Below are 19,618 nucleotides of genomic sequence, written 5' to 3' on the forward strand. Positions count from 1 at the left end.
CGCTCCGTTGGCTTAGCTTAGCTTCATCACTGGAAGTGGGTCAGACTTGTACCCTCAAGTTCCCTACAGTCACGAAATACACTCCAAAACGTTCCTGTAAACATGTTGTGACCTGTGGATTTACCAGCTGGAGAAATAAAAAATAATTGAATTAGACATTTACGTTTTATAAGCAAATATACTCTGAACTATTTTTTGCTGAACCACTCCTCTCTGGGCGCAGTGATTTCAGTGCTACTTTCTAACGTGGCGCCGTGTTTGTTTACATTCTCATCTCATTCAAAGGATCCGAACCGATTGAAGTTTATGGATACCATGACTTAAAAACCTCTTACCTTGACGATTAAAAGCCTCCCCAATTTAGAAAACAGTATTCCCATGGCTGGTGTTGATATGCTGCACGCTAACGGAGCTAACCAACAACCAGACACTCAAGCAAATAACGAGGGTACATTTTGACTTCCGGTCGGGGGGTTCCAAAATAAAAGAGCGACGTCTATAGAATGAATGAATGAATGAATGAAAACTTTATTTAACAGATTGCAGAATGGGTACAATACAGTACGGCTCAATACACACAATTGTTAAGGAGATGCAGGCCAGAGAAAGACGTTTGTCTTGTTTACATCAGGGTCCCCCATTTTCATTCCATAGCACTATAGCTCTTTTATTTTGGAACCCCCGACCGGAAGTTAGCCTAGCTATCTGCTTTAGTGTCCGGTTGTTGGTTAGCGTGCAGCATATCAACACCAGCCATGGGAATACTGTTTTCTAAATTGGGGAGGCTTTTAATCGTCAAGGTAAGAGGTTTTTAAGTCATGGTATCCATAAACTTCAATCGGTTCGGATCCTTTGAATGAAATGAGAATGTAAACAAACACGGCGTCACGTTAGAAAGTAGCACTGAGAGGCGGTCAGGTGGCGTAGCAAAGATTGCGCTTGTCACCAACGCAGGAGATGCTTGGTTCGAGTCCAGCTCTCGGCGTTGCCACCAGCTTGGCTGGCCGTTCACACTAATACAATTGGCAGTATTAGGGGGTGGGGAAGCTGGCGGGTGGGAATCTGGCGTTGTGGACAGCGACGCCTACAGGTCAGGTCTCGGCGCTTGCTAAGCGGGGCAGGACTTGGTGGAGATAGCGTGCCCTCCCACGCGTTACACTTCACCAATGAGAGTCCTCGCTGCCAAGTGAAAAGACGTCACTGGCTGTCGGCGCACGTCTCGGAGGAAGCGTGCGATCGACTCAGGACGCCCTTGTACCGACTCGTACGAGAACATGCATACAGCAGCCAGGTAGGGGAGGGGGGGGGGGGGAATTGGCACAACGACTAAAATTGGGACGGGGAGAAAATCAGAGAAATAAAAAAATAAAATAAAAAAAAGTAGCACTGAAATCACTGCGCCCAGAGAGGAGTGGTTTGGCAAAAAAAATCAGAGTATATTTGCTTATAAAGCGTAAATGTCGAATTAAATTATTTTTTATTTCTCCAGGTGGTAAATACACAGGTCACAACATGTTTACAGGAACGTTTTGGAGTTGTATTTGGAGTGTATTTCGTGACTGTAGGGAACTTGGGGGTACAAGTCTGACCCACTTCCATTGATGAAGCTAAGCTAAGCTAAGCTAACGGAGCGGGCGTTCCCTAAGCTTAATGCATGCACAGAGACAAAAGAGGTATGTATCTTCTTGTCTAACTCCAGGGAAGATGTTAAATAAGCTAATTTCCCAAAATGTTGGGAGTTTTCCTTTAAATACATGTCAGTATTAAAATGTTAAAGGCAGTATTAAATACATGTCAGTATTCAAATGTTAAAGGCAGTATTAAATACATGTCAGTATTAAAATGTTAAAGGCAGTATTAAATACATCTCAGTATTCAAATGTTAAAGGCAGTATCAGTATCAAAATGTTAAAGGCAGTATTAAATACATCTCAGTATTCAAATGTTAAAGGCAGTATTAAATACATGTCAGTATTCAAATGTTAAAGGCAGTATTAAATACATGTCAGTATTCAAATGTTAAAGGCAGTATTAAATACATGTCAGTATTAAAATGTTAAAGGCAGTATTAAATACATCTCAGTATTAAAATGTTAAAGGCAGTATCAGTATCAAAATGTTAAAGGCAGTATTAAATACATCTCAGTATTAAAATGTTAAAGGCAGTATCAGTATCAAAATGTTAAAGGCAGTATTAAATACATATCTTTCTGTCTCCAGGTGTTGGAGATGATTGGCAGGGGCGCTGGCGAATCGCAGCCCCCGGCTCCGGGTATCTCGGCCCCACCCCCCCAGATGATTTCCATGTTGTTGAGGTCATGTGATTTCCAGCTGAGTGACAGTTGTCAGCAGGAGCTCCACAGCAAGCTGGGAACCTCTTGCCTCACCACTAGCCACGCCCCTGGAGCTGGTAAAGGTGAGAGGAGGAGGAAGAGGAGATTCAATGAAATGATGTGGATGAAAAAATATAGAGAAGGCTTGAAAATAGGGATTGCATCATTTCATTGCGCTGTAATTAACACATTCCCTGCCACGCAATTTGAGCATCTTATACCACTCTCTGCCAGCACTGTAAGCCTATGGAGATGTTCACCTTCTTTGCAGGGCTATAACTTTTTAAATTGTATTGCTAAATTGACATTACTATGGCCCATTCAACATCGATTACCGTAATTCCTCTAATAGTAACCCCGGCTTGTATTTGTTTCAACTGTAGCGGATACCAGGCTTGTATTAGGAGGAGGCATGTATAAGAGAGAGGCCTATATTTCTAATTTTCAAACAGATCATAATGAATAAATCAACATTTTGTGTCAGTTTGAACCCAGTAAAATGTACTGGGTTCATTTATTGAAACCAAGTACTGTATGATATACGGTAGTAAACAGTGCAATTACAGGTGGTCAAAAAAAGTTAAATAAAGTAAAATAGTGCAATCACAATACTGGTATAATAATAATAACTTCGTTTTATACAATTCTGAGGTAGGCTTACTCTCTTGGTAAACATTAACACCATACCATTATATGGTATTTACTGCACAGCCAGGCCAGCATATAACAACAATAACAAAATATACCCGGCTTGTATTAGGAGGCCGGCTTATAATTGCTTAGCTCAACAGCGCACCCGGTCATTAATAGAGACCCGGTTTTTAATTGAATACCGGTTACTATTAGAGGAATTACGGTATCTATCGTTCAGGATGTAGGAACGTTTTACTTTTTCATTCATAGATTCATACGAAAATACCATCTAGAATTAGGGATGCTCGATATTGGCTTTTTTACCGATACCGATATTCCGATATTGTCCAACTCTTAATTTCCGATACCGATATCAACCGATATCAACCGATACCGATATATGCAGGGTTTCCCCGTCCAAAAAAAGGAGAGCAGTAATAGAGGCAAAACGGCGTTACAGGGATAAAGTTGAACTTCAGTTTGAACAGGCTGACTCTAGAGGCATGTGGCAGGGCCTCAGAACAATGACAGACTACAAAGGCACCCCCCTCAAACTGAACAGTGACATCTCCTTAGCAAATGATCTCAATTCCTTCTATGCGAGGTTTGAGGCTGTGAATAACAACACCAGCCTACAAACCACGGCAATGGGGGGGGGGGGTCTGCTGATGGAGACTCAGTGTTCAGGGTAACAGAGCATGAGGTGAGACGGATCTTTAAAAAAGTGAATATCAGGAAGGCAGCAGGACCGGACGGCATCCCCGGCCGCGTCCTAAAAGTCTGTGCCGACCAACTGGCCCCGGTATTCACTGACATCTTCAACCTGTCCTTGGAACAGGCTGTCATCCCCACCTGTCTGAAGAAGTCCACCATCATCCCTGTACCCAAAAAATCTACGCCCGCTTGCCTCAACGACTACCGCCCTGTAGCCCTCACCTCCATAGCCATGAAGTGCTTTGAGAAGCTAGTGAAGGGCTACATCTGTTCCTCCCTCCCCATCAACCTGGACCCTCTGCAATTTGCATATCGCCGCAACAGGTCCACGGAGGACGCCATAGCCCATGTGCTGCACACAGCAGCATCACACCTGGACAAGAGGCAGGGGAACTATGTGAGAATGCTGTTCATCGACTACAGCTCAGCATTCAATACCATAGTCCCCTCCAAACTCATAGCCAAGCTCAGGGACCTGGGCTTGAACTATGACCTCTGCCAGTGGGTCTTGGACTTCCTGACGGGCAGACCCCAGGTGGTAAGAGCCGGCAACTGCACCTCCTCATCCATCACGCTCAACATAGGGGCCCCCCAGGGCTGTGTTCTGAGCCCCCTCCTCTACTCCCTGTACACACATGACTGCGTAGCACAGCGGAACAACAACACCATCATCAAATTTGCTGATGACACAGTAGTGGTGGGCCTGATCTCTGCCAACGACGAAAGGGCCTACCTGGAAGAGGTAGAGAACCTGTCACAGTGGTGTCAGGAGAACTGCCTCTCCCTGAACGTCAGCAAAACAAAAGAGATGATTGTGGACTTCAGGAGGTCGGGGGTCAAGGACTACAGCCCCCTCAGCATCGACGGGGCACCGGTTGAGAGAGTGAACAGTTTCAAGTACCTCGGAGCCCACATATCCGAGGACTTGACATGGACCACACACATTGACAGTGTTGTGAAGAAGGCACGACAACGCCTCTACTTCCTCAGGCGCCTAAGGAAGTTCCAAGTCAGTCAGAAGATCCTTAGGAACTTCTACTCATGTACAATAGAGAGCATCCTGACCGGCAACATCACCTCCTGGTTTGGGAATAGCACTGCACAAGACCGTAGCAGACTACAAAGAGTGACACGTTCAGCCGAACGCACAATTGGAGGGGGGCTTCCCACCCTCCAGAACATTTACAACAAGCGGTGCAAGGGGAAGGCTAAGAGAATTATTAAGGACTCGAGCCACCCGAACAACTGCCTCTTTGAACTGCTGCGGTCAGGCAAGCGATACCGGAGTCTTAAGGCGAGCACAGAAAGACTCAGAAGAAGCTTCTATCCCCAGGCCATCAGGCTGCTAAACGAACAATAATCACTATGCAACAACCATCAAATGCACACAGCACACACACCCACACGCACACACTCACTCAAACAAACAACACACTGCAGCACCCACTCTCCACACTTTAGATCACACAAACACACTTACACTTTATATTTATTGATAAAGGATTTGCACTACAACTCGTACACCTACTGTGAATTGTACCTAAATTGCACCTCGTCCCATTTCTCCATTTCTGCCTTGCACTATATAGTATTGTACACTGCACAGTATTGTATATTGTATGGTAACTACGTCTATTCTGCATCGAACATTGTACATATGTCTAAACTGAACACTGTGACCTCTTTTTTTACTTCTAATTTTACTATGTTATTTTATTTCATACTTATCTTGTCTTGCACAGTCTCTGGAGCGCAACAGTAAGAAGCATTTTGTATAAAAGTATTCTGTACTTCTGTATGACAACTATTAAAGAAACTAAACTAAACTAAAAAAAAATGAATAATTTCAGGTAACTAATAATTTCACTGGATATATATATAACAAATATTGTTATTGTTTTTTTTTGTTTTTAAACCGATACCGATATTTTCCGATATCACATTTTACTGCCGATATCGGCCGATAATATCGGTCGGCCGATAATATCGGACATCCCTATATGTTATCGTTTTCTGCAGTAATTCCTAGAACATGAGATATAGGCATAAATGCATATATAGATTATCAAATGCTGTTTGTTGGCGATACACGCTATATTAAAAATTTCAACTGTACATGATCCTAAACGTTATGACTGATGCGCGGATGAACGGGGGGGGGGGGGTCGTTTATAATTCCGTGATCGTCAGTAAATGCTTTATGTAGTATGGGTGATATATTGATCAGAGCAGTTTGCATGGATAATAATAAACAAACGCGCTGAAAATGACGTCAGTGTCCTCTTACCGTTCGACGATGAGACTGGAGGAAAAATATCCCACTTATTTGACGGCGATCTCCTAAATCCATTTCCGGTTTGTATAATCATAATACACGGCCAAATCGTATAGATTATTGCGTTATGGCAGCGATCGCTACACACGGACGTTTGTATACAGTCCCGCAACAATATGCGAGTGCCGGACGCATTTCCCAGACGCACCGATATCGACTCGTCCATTTCCGGTTTGGCAACTCGCCGATCATCCACCAGGTGGCAGTATTGAAGCGTTGCAGAGTTGTGCATGCTCTCACTGCATCAGACGAGGCTCCGTGAGGGGATTATGAATAACATGGCGAAAAAATGAAATATGATCTCAATAACGTTGTACGCCGTGGATTGGCAGAATTCGCATGAACTTTAAACACGTCGTAAGCTGTTTCCGGCGTGGGATGTGTTAACACAAGGATTCAGTGTCCTTATGATGACATCACAGGAGGAGATATTCAAACTAATAACTGTCTAATAACTAAATCAATGTGTACAAAACAGTTCAGAACCTTGGGATATGCGTGAGATTATGTGTAAAATAAATCTGCGTTGTTTTTCGCTGAAGTGCCCCTTTAACGCCATGAGTATAATTTCTTCAGCTTCATAAGTATCATGTGATTTGTTCTAAGTGTTTTAGGTCACCCTCTCGGAGCACAACCAGCTCTGTGGCCTTCTGTTCACTAGACACTAGACATCTTGTTGCTGTCCTCACACCACTCAGCTGAATGACTTTCCAGAGTATATTACATATTATACAATGGCATGGACATTTCTTGATTCTGATTGGCTGAAACAGTCAAGTTAGACATTGTTATTTCGTATATCACTCCACGTGACCCCAGATCCCTCCCACAACCGAATTACTTTTTTTTTCTGTCTGAATGAATCCGCCATAGATAGACAAATGAAAGTGAATAGCCTTTGAACGAATCCTCCAAAAAAGATAGTCAACTGGAACATGTTAGTTCGTTACACATATGTTGGATTATGTAATTGGTTTGTCATGACCCATTGTGAAACAAAAGAAAAATCACAAAAAAATAAAAATGGCAGTCGATCTTTTTTTTTTTTTTTTACTTTGACCAGTCAGCTGGTTCTTTTTAGCGTTTATCGCTTTTTCATCGCATTCATACTTGGTCAAGTTCGACCGACAGAAGCAGGCTGAAAGGGTTCAGATGGGGGGGAAGACACTCTGGGAAAGGCACGGCTGCCGTCCGGGATTCGAACGCGCTCAGCCCCAGATCCGTGACGAGCACGGTTGTCCACGGCGCTGAAATAGCACTTGCGGTACGTGGTGAGCTACTGGAGCTCCCCGGCAGTCGATCTTTTTATTTAATTTTTTTGTCAGACCATTGGATTTGATTGATTGATTGAACATTTTATTAACAGATTGCAGAATGGGTACAATACAGTACGGCTCAATACACACAATTGTTAAGGGGATGCAGACCAGAGAAAGACTTTCGTCTTGTTTACATCAGGGTCCCCCATTTTCAATTCATCATAACATATATGACATACATGACATACAGATAGACAGTACTGCTACATCTATACATTTATGACATATCAGATTTACAAATACAGTACTGTTTGTGGTACAAAAAGAGTCTAAAAAAGAGAGTATATACATTTGACGAAGAAACTGTACATTGGAGGAGGTTGGGTAGGTGGGGTGGAGACAGATGGGGGTGGGTCGGGTGGGGAAACTGTACATTGGAGGTGGTTGGGTGGGTGGGGGGTTTTGGGTGGGGGGGGTAACTGTACATTGGATTATCGACGAAACCTTAGTTGGTCCCAAGAAGAGGGTCTCATGTATTATTGGGTTAGGACATTTACTGTACATTGGAGGGGGTTGGGTTAGGACATTTACAGGGGCCAGTTTCGAATTGCAGTCTCCCGTAGGTGCTCTTTGAGAGTGGTTTTGAAAGTGGGTAGTGATTCACATTCCTTTACAGCTGTGGGTAGGGCGTTCCACATTGATGTGGCATAATTGCAAAACGTCTTTAGTCCCTTGTTTGAGCCGAATCTGGGTTTAACATGGTTTGTGGAGCTCCCTCTGGTGTCTACTAGTTGATCTACTATTGGATCTACTTTGTAAATCTAATTTGTAAATGACTCTGCCTGATTTCCCCTCTTTTCTTTCATTTTCTTTCTTTCCTTTTGATTATTATTTTGTTGTTACGTTGTTCCCTGTCCCCCTCCCTTAGCTGTTAAGCGTCTTGGGTCTCCTGAAAGGCGCTATATAAATTTAAGATATTATTATTATTATTACATTCTCTGTGAATGGTTTTGTGAATAAATCTCCATTATGCTTCAATTACTGTGTTTATTGTATAGCAATAAGGTTGGGTGAATTGGGCCATTGTATAAAAGCATTATATCACTTGAAGTCGTGTGTTATACTCATTAGATCACGCCTAGGGGGGTCTAACGACCCTCCGCTGCGCGTTGAGCCTAACAACCACCCCTAGGCATGATCTAATGAGTATAACACACTCCTGCGCATGATGTAATGCTTAAATCTCTTCAAGGAAGCAGACATGGATATCTGGAACGACATGGTGTTGTTGATATCCAGAGGGATAGAGCTTTGGTCATAATTTTCACAAAAACAACAACAACAGTTCTAACATTTTGAGTAATTCTTTCTTCTGTTAAAAAATGCTAAATTAAATATATAAATAATAAATTATATATATATTAGGGCTGTCAGTTTATCGCGTTAATTAGATTAATTAATTACACAGCAAATTAGCGCGTTATGAAAATTTACTCAAAATGTATTACAAAAAAAAATACTTTTTTTTCTTTAAATATTTTTTTATCTCATTCATTCCATAAGAACGTAGAATACACATTTACAGGCTTGAGTAAATTGTAATGAACCAAATGAGAATATCAATTCAATTTTTTGTATCTTTCACTGTGAATAACACCATGCTAAAATTGACCAGACCTGAAAAATATAAGCAAATGAATAAATGGAAGATGATTAAACAGAAGGTTTTGTAGATACAGTACTGAATTCTGCCATCCGGACACATGCAATTTGAAATATGATTATAGAATATAGAATATCAGGCCTAAAATGGTTATGCGATTAAAATGCGATTAATTAAATTAATTAATTACGAATCCTGTAATTAATTAGATAAAAAAATTTAATCGCCTGACAGCACTAATATATATATATACCTTTTTCATTTCTCTTTTTTTTTTGTGTTTGTGTGTCTGTTTGTCAGTAAGTTCCTATGTTTGTGTGTTTATGGAACCAAGAAAAAAAATTATAATATTAATTAATAATAAAAATAAATGCAATAAGACAGAAAAGCAGGCTTTTCCTTTTAGTGAAGTGTATATCAGTGATGTTAGGGTAACTGGTACTGGTGAGGTGTATGTATCATAGGGATGTTAGGGTAACTGGTACTGGTGAAGTGTATATCAGTGATGTTAGGGTAACTGGTACTGGTGAAGTGTATGTATCATAGGGATGTTAGGGTAACTGGTACTGGTGAAGTGTATGTATCATAAGGATGTTAGGGTAACTGGTACTGGTGAAGTGTATGTATCATAGGGATGTTAGGGTAACTGGTACTGGTGAAGTGTATGTATCATAGGGATGTTAGGGTAACTGGTACTGGTGAAGTGTATGTATCATAGGGATGTTAGGGTAACTGGTACTGGTTGGCTGACTGAACTTCCCCTTTAAGAGAAGTGTTTTAACAGTAACACAATTCTTGCTCCCAGGAATCCCAGGACCCACTGGAGCCCCCCTGCCCCCCCAGCAGCCGCCCCTCCCTCCTCCCAAGAACCCTGCCCGCCTCATGGCGCTGGCGCTGGCAGAGGATGCCAACCGCGCCCTGCGTCACCAGGGGGCGTCACCACCCTACCGACCCCCACAGACCAGCCCAGACAACAAGGTAACGTTGCATAACCCCTCCTTGTTGTTCTGCTCCTAATAGTCTGACCGCTCCTTGTTGTTCTGCTCCTAATAGTCTGACCCCTCCTTGTTGTTCGGCTCCTAATAGTCTGACCCCTCCTTGTTGTTCTGTTCCTAATAGTCTGACCCCTCCTTGTTGTTCTGCTCCTAATAGTCTGACTGCTTACTGTTTTCTGCTTACTGTTTTCTGCTCACTCACTCACTCACTCACTCACTCACTCACTCACTCACTCACTCACTCACTCACTCACTCACTCACTCACTCACTCACTGAGTGCACATGGAATATACCTGTATAATATACTACTACCACAGTGGAATATACCTGTATAATATACTACTACCACAGTGGAATATACCTGTATGATATACTACTACCACAGTGGAATATACCTGTATGATATACTACTACCACAGTGGAATAGATCTGTATAATACAGTAGAATAAACCTGTATGATATACTACTACCACAGTGGAATAAACCTGTATGATATACTACTACCACAGTGGAATATACCTGTATAATATACTACTACCACAGTAGAATAAACCTGTATGATATACTACTACCACAGTGGAATATGTAAGGGATAATGTATAGCTACGAGGTCATTGTCGCAAAATAATTGACCGACACGGAGTTTAAAATACCGAGCCGCCTCGGCGAGGTGTTTTAAACGTCAGTGAAGGTCAATTATTTTGCGATGATGACCGAGTATAGCTATACATTATCCCGCGTATTACATGGCTAACTTACTAACAATATACCTAATTCATTTTACAAAATCGACAAGACGAGATAATGCAGATGCAGTTGTTATGTGGCTCTGTCAGCCCAAATAAAGTGATTATTATTATCGCCGGCAGCCCGGCAGGTGTGTCTAATTGCACTGAAACAGTGTGTGTCAGTGGGGCTTGATTACTCCAGCTGCGAAAAACAATAATCACCGGTGGTTATCGAAAAATAATTCACCGCTGTCTGGGGCTATTGACCAATCACAATCAAGCATTTCGGCTAATGTTAAAACGCCATGTAATAAACCTGTATAATATACTACTACCACAGTAGAATAAACCTGTATGATATACTACTACCACAGTGGAATATACCTGTATGATATACTACTACCACAGTAGAATAGACCTGTATGATATACTACTACCACAGTGGAATATACCTGTATGATATACTACTACCACAGTGGAATATACCTGTATGATATACTACTACCACAGTGTAATATACCTGTATGATATACTACTACCACAGTGGAATAAACCTGTATGATATACTACTACCACAGTGGAATAGATCTGTATAATATACTACTACCACAGTGGAATAGATCTGTATAATACAGTAGAATAAACATGTATGATATACTACTATGGTACCACAGTGGAATAAAGCTCCTGGTTCTGTGCCCCAGGGTGACTCCGAGCCACGCTACCAGCGCTCCCTGTCGGCAGATGCTGGAGAGCTGCTGAACTCTGATGCCAACCAGCTCTATTCCACCGTCTCACAGCGCCCTCTGGCAGTCTGGAGGAACAACAGCAACACAGACACCAACAGGACTCAAACACAGGTACAGGGAAGGGGAGGGGAAGATTCTGACCTAAATCAGAATCAGATTATGATAATGTAAACCATTTAAATTAAGAATGGTTCACGATTCAAATATTTGGTACCACCTGACCTGAAGTTAGTCTAGATCTCTGTACCACCTGACCTGAAGGTAGTCTAGATCTCTGGTACCACCTGACCTGAAGGTAGTCTAGATCTCTGGTACCACCTGACCTGAAGGTAGTCTAGATCTCTGGTACCACCTGACCTGAAGGTAGTCTAGATCTCTGTACCACCTGGCCTGAAGGTAGTTTAGATCTCTGGTACCACCTGACCTGAAGGTAGTTTAGATCTCTGGTACCATCTGACCTGAAGGTAGTTTAGATCTCTGGTACCACCTGACCTGAAGGTAGTTTAGATCTCTGGTACCACCTGACCTGAAGGTAGTCTAGATCTCTGTACCACCTGGCCTGAAGGTAGTTTAGATCTCTGGTACCACCTGACCTGAAGGTAGTTTAGATCTCTGGTACCATCTGACCTGAAGGTAGTTTAGATCTCTGGTACCACCTGACCTGAAGGTAGTTTAGATCTCTGGTACCATCTGACCTGAAGGTAGTTTAGATCTCTGGTACCACCTGACCTGAAGGTAGTTTAGATCTCTGGTACCATCTGACCTGAAGGTAGTTTAGATCTCTGGTACCACCTGACCTGAAGGTAGTTTAGATATCTGGTACCACCTGACCTGAAGGTAGTCTAGATCTCTCTACCACCTGACCTGAAGAACATTCTAGGGGAAACACTGACATGTATGTATGAGTCTCTCAGAGGGAGATGACAAGAAATACATTCCGCTGACTGTAGATGGAGATACAGTAGGAAGGATCTAAATCCAAGTCCTGCAGGCTGTTCTGTTGTGTTTGGAAAACATTTGCCTGTTCTGTTCTCTACTCTGTTCTGTTCTGCTCTGTTCTGTTCTGCTATGTGGAGGTCAGAGGGACACGGCCAGGCTGCTATTCCAGTCCCTCTCTGTTTGGGGTCAGTTATTCTAGGACCACAGATATAGAACAGATAGATAGACCATCTCCCTACAGACTAATGATGTGCAGGTTGACTTGGGACCCGGGGTCAGAAATAAACGTTCCAGATGTTGTGTTGTTTACAGGCAGAGGAGAAGAAAATAATAAAATGTACAGTATAAGTTATTGGCTATAACTGTTTCAAACATCTCAGCAAAAAACAGAAAAGTTTAGGATGCTGCATGGTCTTTTAGAACAATAAAAGTTTATTGGTTGGAAATTAGGGATGGGCGTGAGCAGTGGTGCAGTGGTGGTGCCACGTGGTACCACGGCGTCCTAGCAGTTTTCTGAGCAGAAGTACGCACAGTCGCGCACGGATGTGCACGCGCGCGCACACAAAAATGCGCTCCACTCATTCGTTGTGCGCTAAGTACCCACCGCCTTACATAACAATAGCGCAGGTCGTCGGTGTCTCCAACTACGTCCTCATATACACGGTATAAACAGATCATTTGACAACAAACAGTACTATGTTCCTACCTGCAACGCAAGGATGCCACCGCAGCTCAAGAGGAGAAAGATACTCGTCCAAAGCAAACTTAGTTTCGCTCCACCTGCGCCTCCTAGACCGACAGCAGGGGGCGCCCTGCCACTCCCACTTCCAAAACCAAACCATTTCAACAAGGCAAGTAACAGCATTTTAAACAGCTTTTCTTTTTTTCTTTAATATAGGGCCTAATGTATTTGTCCAGATTGACTAAGCTAGGCTATTTGCCTGTTTTGTTTCTCTTGAAAATAATTGTGGTTCATGAATCATGAGACATGACAAATGCGTGTTTACAGAGTCACGAAATAATCATGTTGTAATTCAATGTGATCACTGATTAATCTTGTACTGACAAAATGCAGATATATTCTTACAAAGAAATGTATTTGCCACGCAATCACATTGGAAGAATAATAATACAATCATTCAGTAATTATTTGCCTTGCTATTGATTGATTGATTGAAAACTTTATTAACAGATTGCAGAATGGGTACAGTACAGCTCAATACACACAATTGTTAAGGGGATGTAGACCAGAGAAAGACTTTCGTCTTGTTTACATCAGGGTCCCCCATTTTCAATTCATCATAACATATATGACATACACGACATACATATAGACAGTATAGCCTTGCTCTCTTAATATGCTGCTTAAATCTACTGTCTTTAACCTGAATTAGCTAACAAGATACAAAGCATTCAGTAATGACTAATTGTAATATGTTCTAATGTTCTCTGTTTTGTTTATTCAACAGGTAGATCATGAAACTGTGCCCACGCCTACAAAAAGTACCACAACAGCTCCAGTGCCACCATCACTGAATGACAGAAATTATGTAAGTAACAATAATGTCTTCTTAACAGAATAATTATTTTACTGTGTGGAGTGGATAGTTGGAACAGAGATCCCTGCCCCCTCATCAAGTTTGGTGTGAACAATGGTCTGTGTGTGATTGCCATGAAATGTGTTGCATTCCATCCATAGAGGCAATTAGTGTCATTGTCTTTCATATGTGTTTTGATGTTTTTTTTCTGTCTTTGTTTGTTTTTTCAGCAGGGAGATGGAATTGTTCAACCTGATTCCAGTACATCTTCACCGATACCTGACCTATGGTCAGACAAGATGTGGAAAGAACGACAGGCCAACTACCCGTGGCTCGATTGTAAAGATGGGAAGTTCGGCTGCAAAGTGTGCTCAGCCATTACGAAATTATCTGTCTTCAAAAGCCGAGGTCAACGATTGGCAGCAGAATGGACTAACTACGAGATCACACACAGTGGAACAGTAAAAGCTGCTATGCTGCTGTCTCTCGGGAAAAAGGTGTGTTCCCACCACACCTCAGCTGCGCATTGCCAAGCAGAACGCATTGTCAATGAGGCAAAAAAACAGAGAATTGAGAAATCCACTGACACTATGCTCGTATCAGAACTGACACATAATGTTTTCAAGGCTGTGTCCTTTTTAGCAGAGGAGGACAGGCCGTTTTCAGATAGTGTTAAGATGCTGGATTTACTAGAGGAAACTGGGTGTGACACTGGCTTCAGCTTGCACTCAAGAGAGAGTGCAGGAAACATCACCAAGCATATAGGTGCAGAAATGCGCCAACAATTATGCAAACACATAAAATCCATAGAAGGTAAAATTTCAGTTCTGATTGATGAGTCAACTACCCTTGGTGATAAAACTACACTGATTGTGTACCTCAAAGCTGAAAATGACATGCACCTGGACCCAGAGTTCTTATTTTTAGACCTGATTGAACTTCCCAACCAAAAAGCAGAAACAATTATGCACCATCTGTTGAAATGCCTCAGTGAACATGGCTTTGATGATGCATATTTGAAGAAGCACTTGGTTGCATTTGCAAGTGATGGAGCCAGTGTCATGTTGGGACGCAAAGCTGGTATAGCTGCAAAACTGTCTGAACTGTATCCTAATATATTGACCTGGCATGATTGCTTAAATCACCGGCTGGAACTTGCTGTAGGTGACAGTTAATGATATCACAGCTATGAACCATTTCCAGATGTTTATGGATAAATTGTATACTGTGTGTCGGTCAATTATTTTGCGACAATGACCGAGTATAGGCTATACATTATCCCGCTTATTACATGGCTAACTTACTAACAATATACCTAATTCATCGACAAGACGAGATCAAATGCAGACGCAGTTGTTCTGTGGCTCTGTCGGCCCAAATAAAGTGATATAATTTAGAACGAATTTTTTGTATTGAATTTGGATATTAGCTATAAAGCGTTCTATAGCAGAAGGGTGTCAAATTTTTTCCCAATCTTCCTGGTTTTCTAAAAAAAATCTTAATTGGAGACATCTGAAAAAGTCAGTACTAAGAAGGCTAAACTCCACTCTGAGTTGTTCGAAAGAAAGCTGGCCGGAGTGAATAAGTTGGTGAACAAATTTCAGACCCTTTGTCCTCCATCCACTGAATCCTGCATCCAAAGTTGATGGTGTAAAGTCCCCAATGAAACCAATTGAGGTCAGGCCCGATGTTAAAGGCAACCTGAACTCTTTCTGGACCTCTCTCCATATTTTTATCGTAAATCTGGACCACACACGTATTGAGTCCTCCCTTATCTTATGTCCAGAGAATAATAAGGTAGTAAGTTGTTTCTGTGTAGATAAGTCTTTTTCCATTTTTAACCATCTTGATGACAAATCATCTGTAATCCAGGTGTGCAAGGGTCTAAGTTGAGCAGCCCAAAAATAATATTTGAGGTTAGGGAGGGCCAAACCGCCAGCAGTTTTGGCCAGCTGTAATGTTTTGAAACGCACTCTAGGTAATTTACCCTGCCATATTAAACGTGAGAGTAATCGATTTAGTAAATTAAAACTTAAAAGTGGGGTTATCAATTGGGATGGGCAGCATTTGAAACGGATACAGTAGTCTAGGGAGTATGTTCATTCTGATTATTTCCACCCTCCCTATCAAGGAAAGAGGCAGAACAGTCCATCTATCCACGTCCTCTCTGATCTTATTGATAAGCCTTGTGTAGTTGGCTTTATACAATTGGTCAAATGTGGGTGTTATGGTAATGCATAAATATTTAATACCAGTGCTTGGCCATTTAAAAGGGAAGAGGGATCTGGCCTGTTGAGAAATGTTCCCCCCAATAGCCAGTGCCTCTGTTTTGTCTATGTTAATTTTATATCCAGAGTAATAACCAAATGTTTTAATTTTACTCATAAGGCATGGAATCGACCTCACTGGGTCGTATAGGTAGAGGAGGACATCGTCCGCATACAATGAAATCTTATGTTCTTCCCCTCCCACGTTCACTCCCCAGCTAACCTCTTAGTCAAATATATAAAAAAAAAAAAAGTATAATATATATATATATTTTTATCATTCTTTCCAAAAGAAAAGAGGCCTAGAAGCGTGGCTAACGCTAATGGCACGCATACCAGAAGCTAACTGCCTACGAAAACAGGCACAGAGGCACTGAAAGAGGATTTCACCCATCTAATGAACACACTAGACTAGACAAATATCAAGATGTATCCATCAGTGGACCAATTACATGCTTTTGCAGAGGACAAGAAGCATTCAGTCGACTCCTTCAGACATTAAGCACCCTGCACAGCCCAAATGGAATGATACACAAAAAAAAATAAAAATATACATAACATTATACTTTTTTTTTTTTTTTTTTTTATACTCGACTAACGGCAAATTTTTGCCAATCATAGTCGACCATCCAAATCCTTAGTCGGGGACAGCCCTAGTGTACAGTAGATCAGCCCTAAACCAAGAGCAACTGAAAGTGTGTGCAGCCAGCCTGGAAAAACAAGTGAGACGAATTGGCCGTGTGCTAGACACAAGATGGGTATCCAGTTCTTTCCGCACAGTGTCTGCAGTGTGGGATGGTTATGGCGCACTTTGTGCTCACTTCAGCATGGCAATAAAATATTGATTAAATAGCTTTGATAAACCAGGTGTTACTGTACCCATTGGTGGGGGCTTGCTTGACTGTTTTGAAACCACTGTTGTGAAACAAATTACATTGAAAGAATTTAAGTGATGTGTAATTTTTTTCCCTTCTCAAAATAAAGAACTTCAAGTAAACACAAGTTTCTGATTATTTTAAGTTTGCTTTTGTGTTTGTGTGTAAAACTATTTCTTTAGTTTTAGTAACTTTAGTTACTTTAGTTTTAGTAACTTACATTGTTAATTTAGTTTGTATTTACTTTTCTAGTTTAAGTTAATTCAATTAAAGAAATTGTAACTACAATTACATTTAAAACATTGTTTGTTTTTCAACCATATCTGTTGACAATATAATTTCTTTATATATTGAAGGCTACATCCTGCTACCTTTTTCAGCTTCTCTATTTCAATGCAATATTTACAAAAACTAAACTAAAACTAGTAATTTCCTATACAAACATGTTTCCTACTATTTATGCATAATAATCATCTGTTATGTGCGCACGCGAGGGAACATGTATGCGCAGTCGTGCACATGGCGTCATTTAAACAGCGTACAGGCAGTTCTGATATTACGACTGCACCCCTGGGCGTGAGTCATCGATTACTCCAGTACTCTCCGTTTCAATTGAACTCGAGTGGTTTTTGAGGGTACTCGATTACAGTACATCCACCAATAGTGCTTGTTTCCACCAACTGGAAGCTGTGGAGCAACGTTACCGTGGAAATGTTGTTGCATTGGAATACAGATAGCATAGCATTATCTGAAAGATAAAAACAGCGGTTTGCGTTTGTGCCAACAACATGTCACCCACTTTGGGTAGCGTTCATCGATTATTGATATGGACACGCTGAACACGCTTTCTCTTCATAAATATACCATTCCATGAGCGGAGAGACCTGCTGCAGACAGAGTGGAGGTAATGAGAGGAGAGACCTGCTGCAGACAGAGTGGAGGTAATGAGAGGAGAGACCTGCTGCAGACAGAGTGGAGGTAATGAGAGGAGAGACCTGCTGCAGACAGAGTGGAGGTAATGAGAGGAGAGACCTGCTGCAGACAGAGTGGAGGTAATGAGAGGAGAGACCGGCTGCAGACAGAGTGGAGGTAATGAGAGGAGAGACCTGCTGCAGACAGAGTGGAGGTAATGAGAGGAGAGACCTGCTGCAGACAGAGTGGAGGTAATGAGAGGAGAGACCTGCTGCAGACAGATAGTGACTGATGAAATGAACATGGCCTCATTGCAGAGCCATCTGTTCAGACGTGTGTGTGTGTGTGTGTACTTTCTAGGACACGGGGACCCTGTCTTCCGAGACATCTGTCTCTGACTCCGTGGCTTCTGACCTATCGGGAGGCAGCTCCTCAGGAGATGACCACTCCCCCAGTCCCGTCTACACCAATCAGAGCCAGAACTCCAGACGCAGCCCCTCCCAGTCGACCAGGAAGAAGCCCCCTGCCTACGGTCGCCAGCTGTCTGCCCCACCCCTGCAGCAGAAAGCCCCGCCCCCGCAGCAGAAAGCCCCGCCCCTGCAGCAGAAAGCCCCCAACACCATGAATCCTACCACTCCTGCTGTTACCACAGCCTCTGTGTCTGTCTCCACCCAGAACATCTCCACCTCCAGCCAGCCACTGCCCTCCTACCCCCACCTGCAGCACTCTCGTTCAGAGAGCTCCCCTCTCTCCATGGTGCAGGTCTTCCAGCCCGGACGCCCCAAGGTTCCTCCCAAACCTCTGGACCTGGTGCCGCCCCACAGAGACCAGAGAGAGCGCCACCTGATGGCCAAGTCAGATCTCCGCCGCTCACTGGATTCAGGGAGGATCCGTCGTCTGATTGGCCAGCCCGCCAGCCAGCCGCCCCTGGCCAGAGCCTTCTCTGAGAGGCTGAGTGGAGCTCCAGACCACCTGGCCAGATACCATGCTGCCAGGGCTGCTAGCCAGCCAGTCTGCTTCCCTCCCCCTCCAGCACAGGTAGTCGTAGTAGCATTCATAGTACTTATAGTTATATAATAGTATGATGATTATTATACAACAATGATAATAATAATAATAATAATAATAATAATAAGTACAACATTGACTATAATGATAATAATAACAATGACAATAATTATTATAATAATATATAAATATATATAATAAAAACGATAATAATAACAATGACAATAATAATTAGTATAACTAGAAGAACATTCTGAGAGATGGCTACACCCATGAGAGTGGCAAAGCTGACCATCTGGGTAACGTCAGCTCTGTACTATCAATGTGTTATTAGGCTGTATTTCATTCCTGCCATGAATGGAGCAAAACGCCTCACTAGGATTTACATCCACTCCTCTGCCTACATGTCCTTCAACCTTGGAACCGCTGTCTTGAGAAGATGACAGACACATTAACTCAATCAGCGCCTAGAGGTCGCTGTTTACAGTGTGGTAAGAAGGCCAGCGCTTTAATGAATGGGGATACATGCCGGTGTTTGCAGGGCTAAAACTATATTAAATATCATAGCTATGGATATAAAACTATTGCCCATTTGACATTGAGTATCTATCGTTCAATTTGTGAAAAAAAAAAAAAGATTCATCCATACATTACCGTTTTAGACCATG

General features: G+C 42.2%; 1 protein-coding gene across 1 annotated transcript in view; it reads left to right on the forward strand.

The window, feature by feature from the left end:
* The window catches only part of arhgap33 (Rho GTPase activating protein 33), a gene marked incomplete at its 3' end in the record, with an annotated part of 143,872 nt that overhangs the window by 115,575 nt on the left and 8,679 nt on the right, over positions 1 to 19,618 (forward strand). The window contains exons 23-28 of the mRNA XM_084336594.1: positions 2,221 to 2,416; positions 9,743 to 9,915; positions 11,367 to 11,522; positions 13,820 to 13,900; positions 14,119 to 14,253; positions 18,303 to 18,980. Of these exons, the coding sequence (XP_084192720.1) occupies positions 2,221 to 2,416; positions 9,743 to 9,915; positions 11,367 to 11,522; positions 13,820 to 13,900; positions 14,119 to 14,253; positions 18,303 to 18,980 (1,419 nt within the window). The remainder of the gene's footprint in view (positions 1 to 2,220; positions 2,417 to 9,742; positions 9,916 to 11,366; positions 11,523 to 13,819; positions 13,901 to 14,118; positions 14,254 to 18,302; positions 18,981 to 19,618) is intronic.

The sequence above is a fragment of the Notolepis coatsorum genome (assembly GCF_963971535.1).
Source record: "Notolepis coatsorum genome assembly, chromosome: 19".
Lineage (NCBI taxonomy): Eukaryota > Metazoa > Chordata > Actinopteri > Aulopiformes > Paralepididae > Notolepis > Notolepis coatsorum.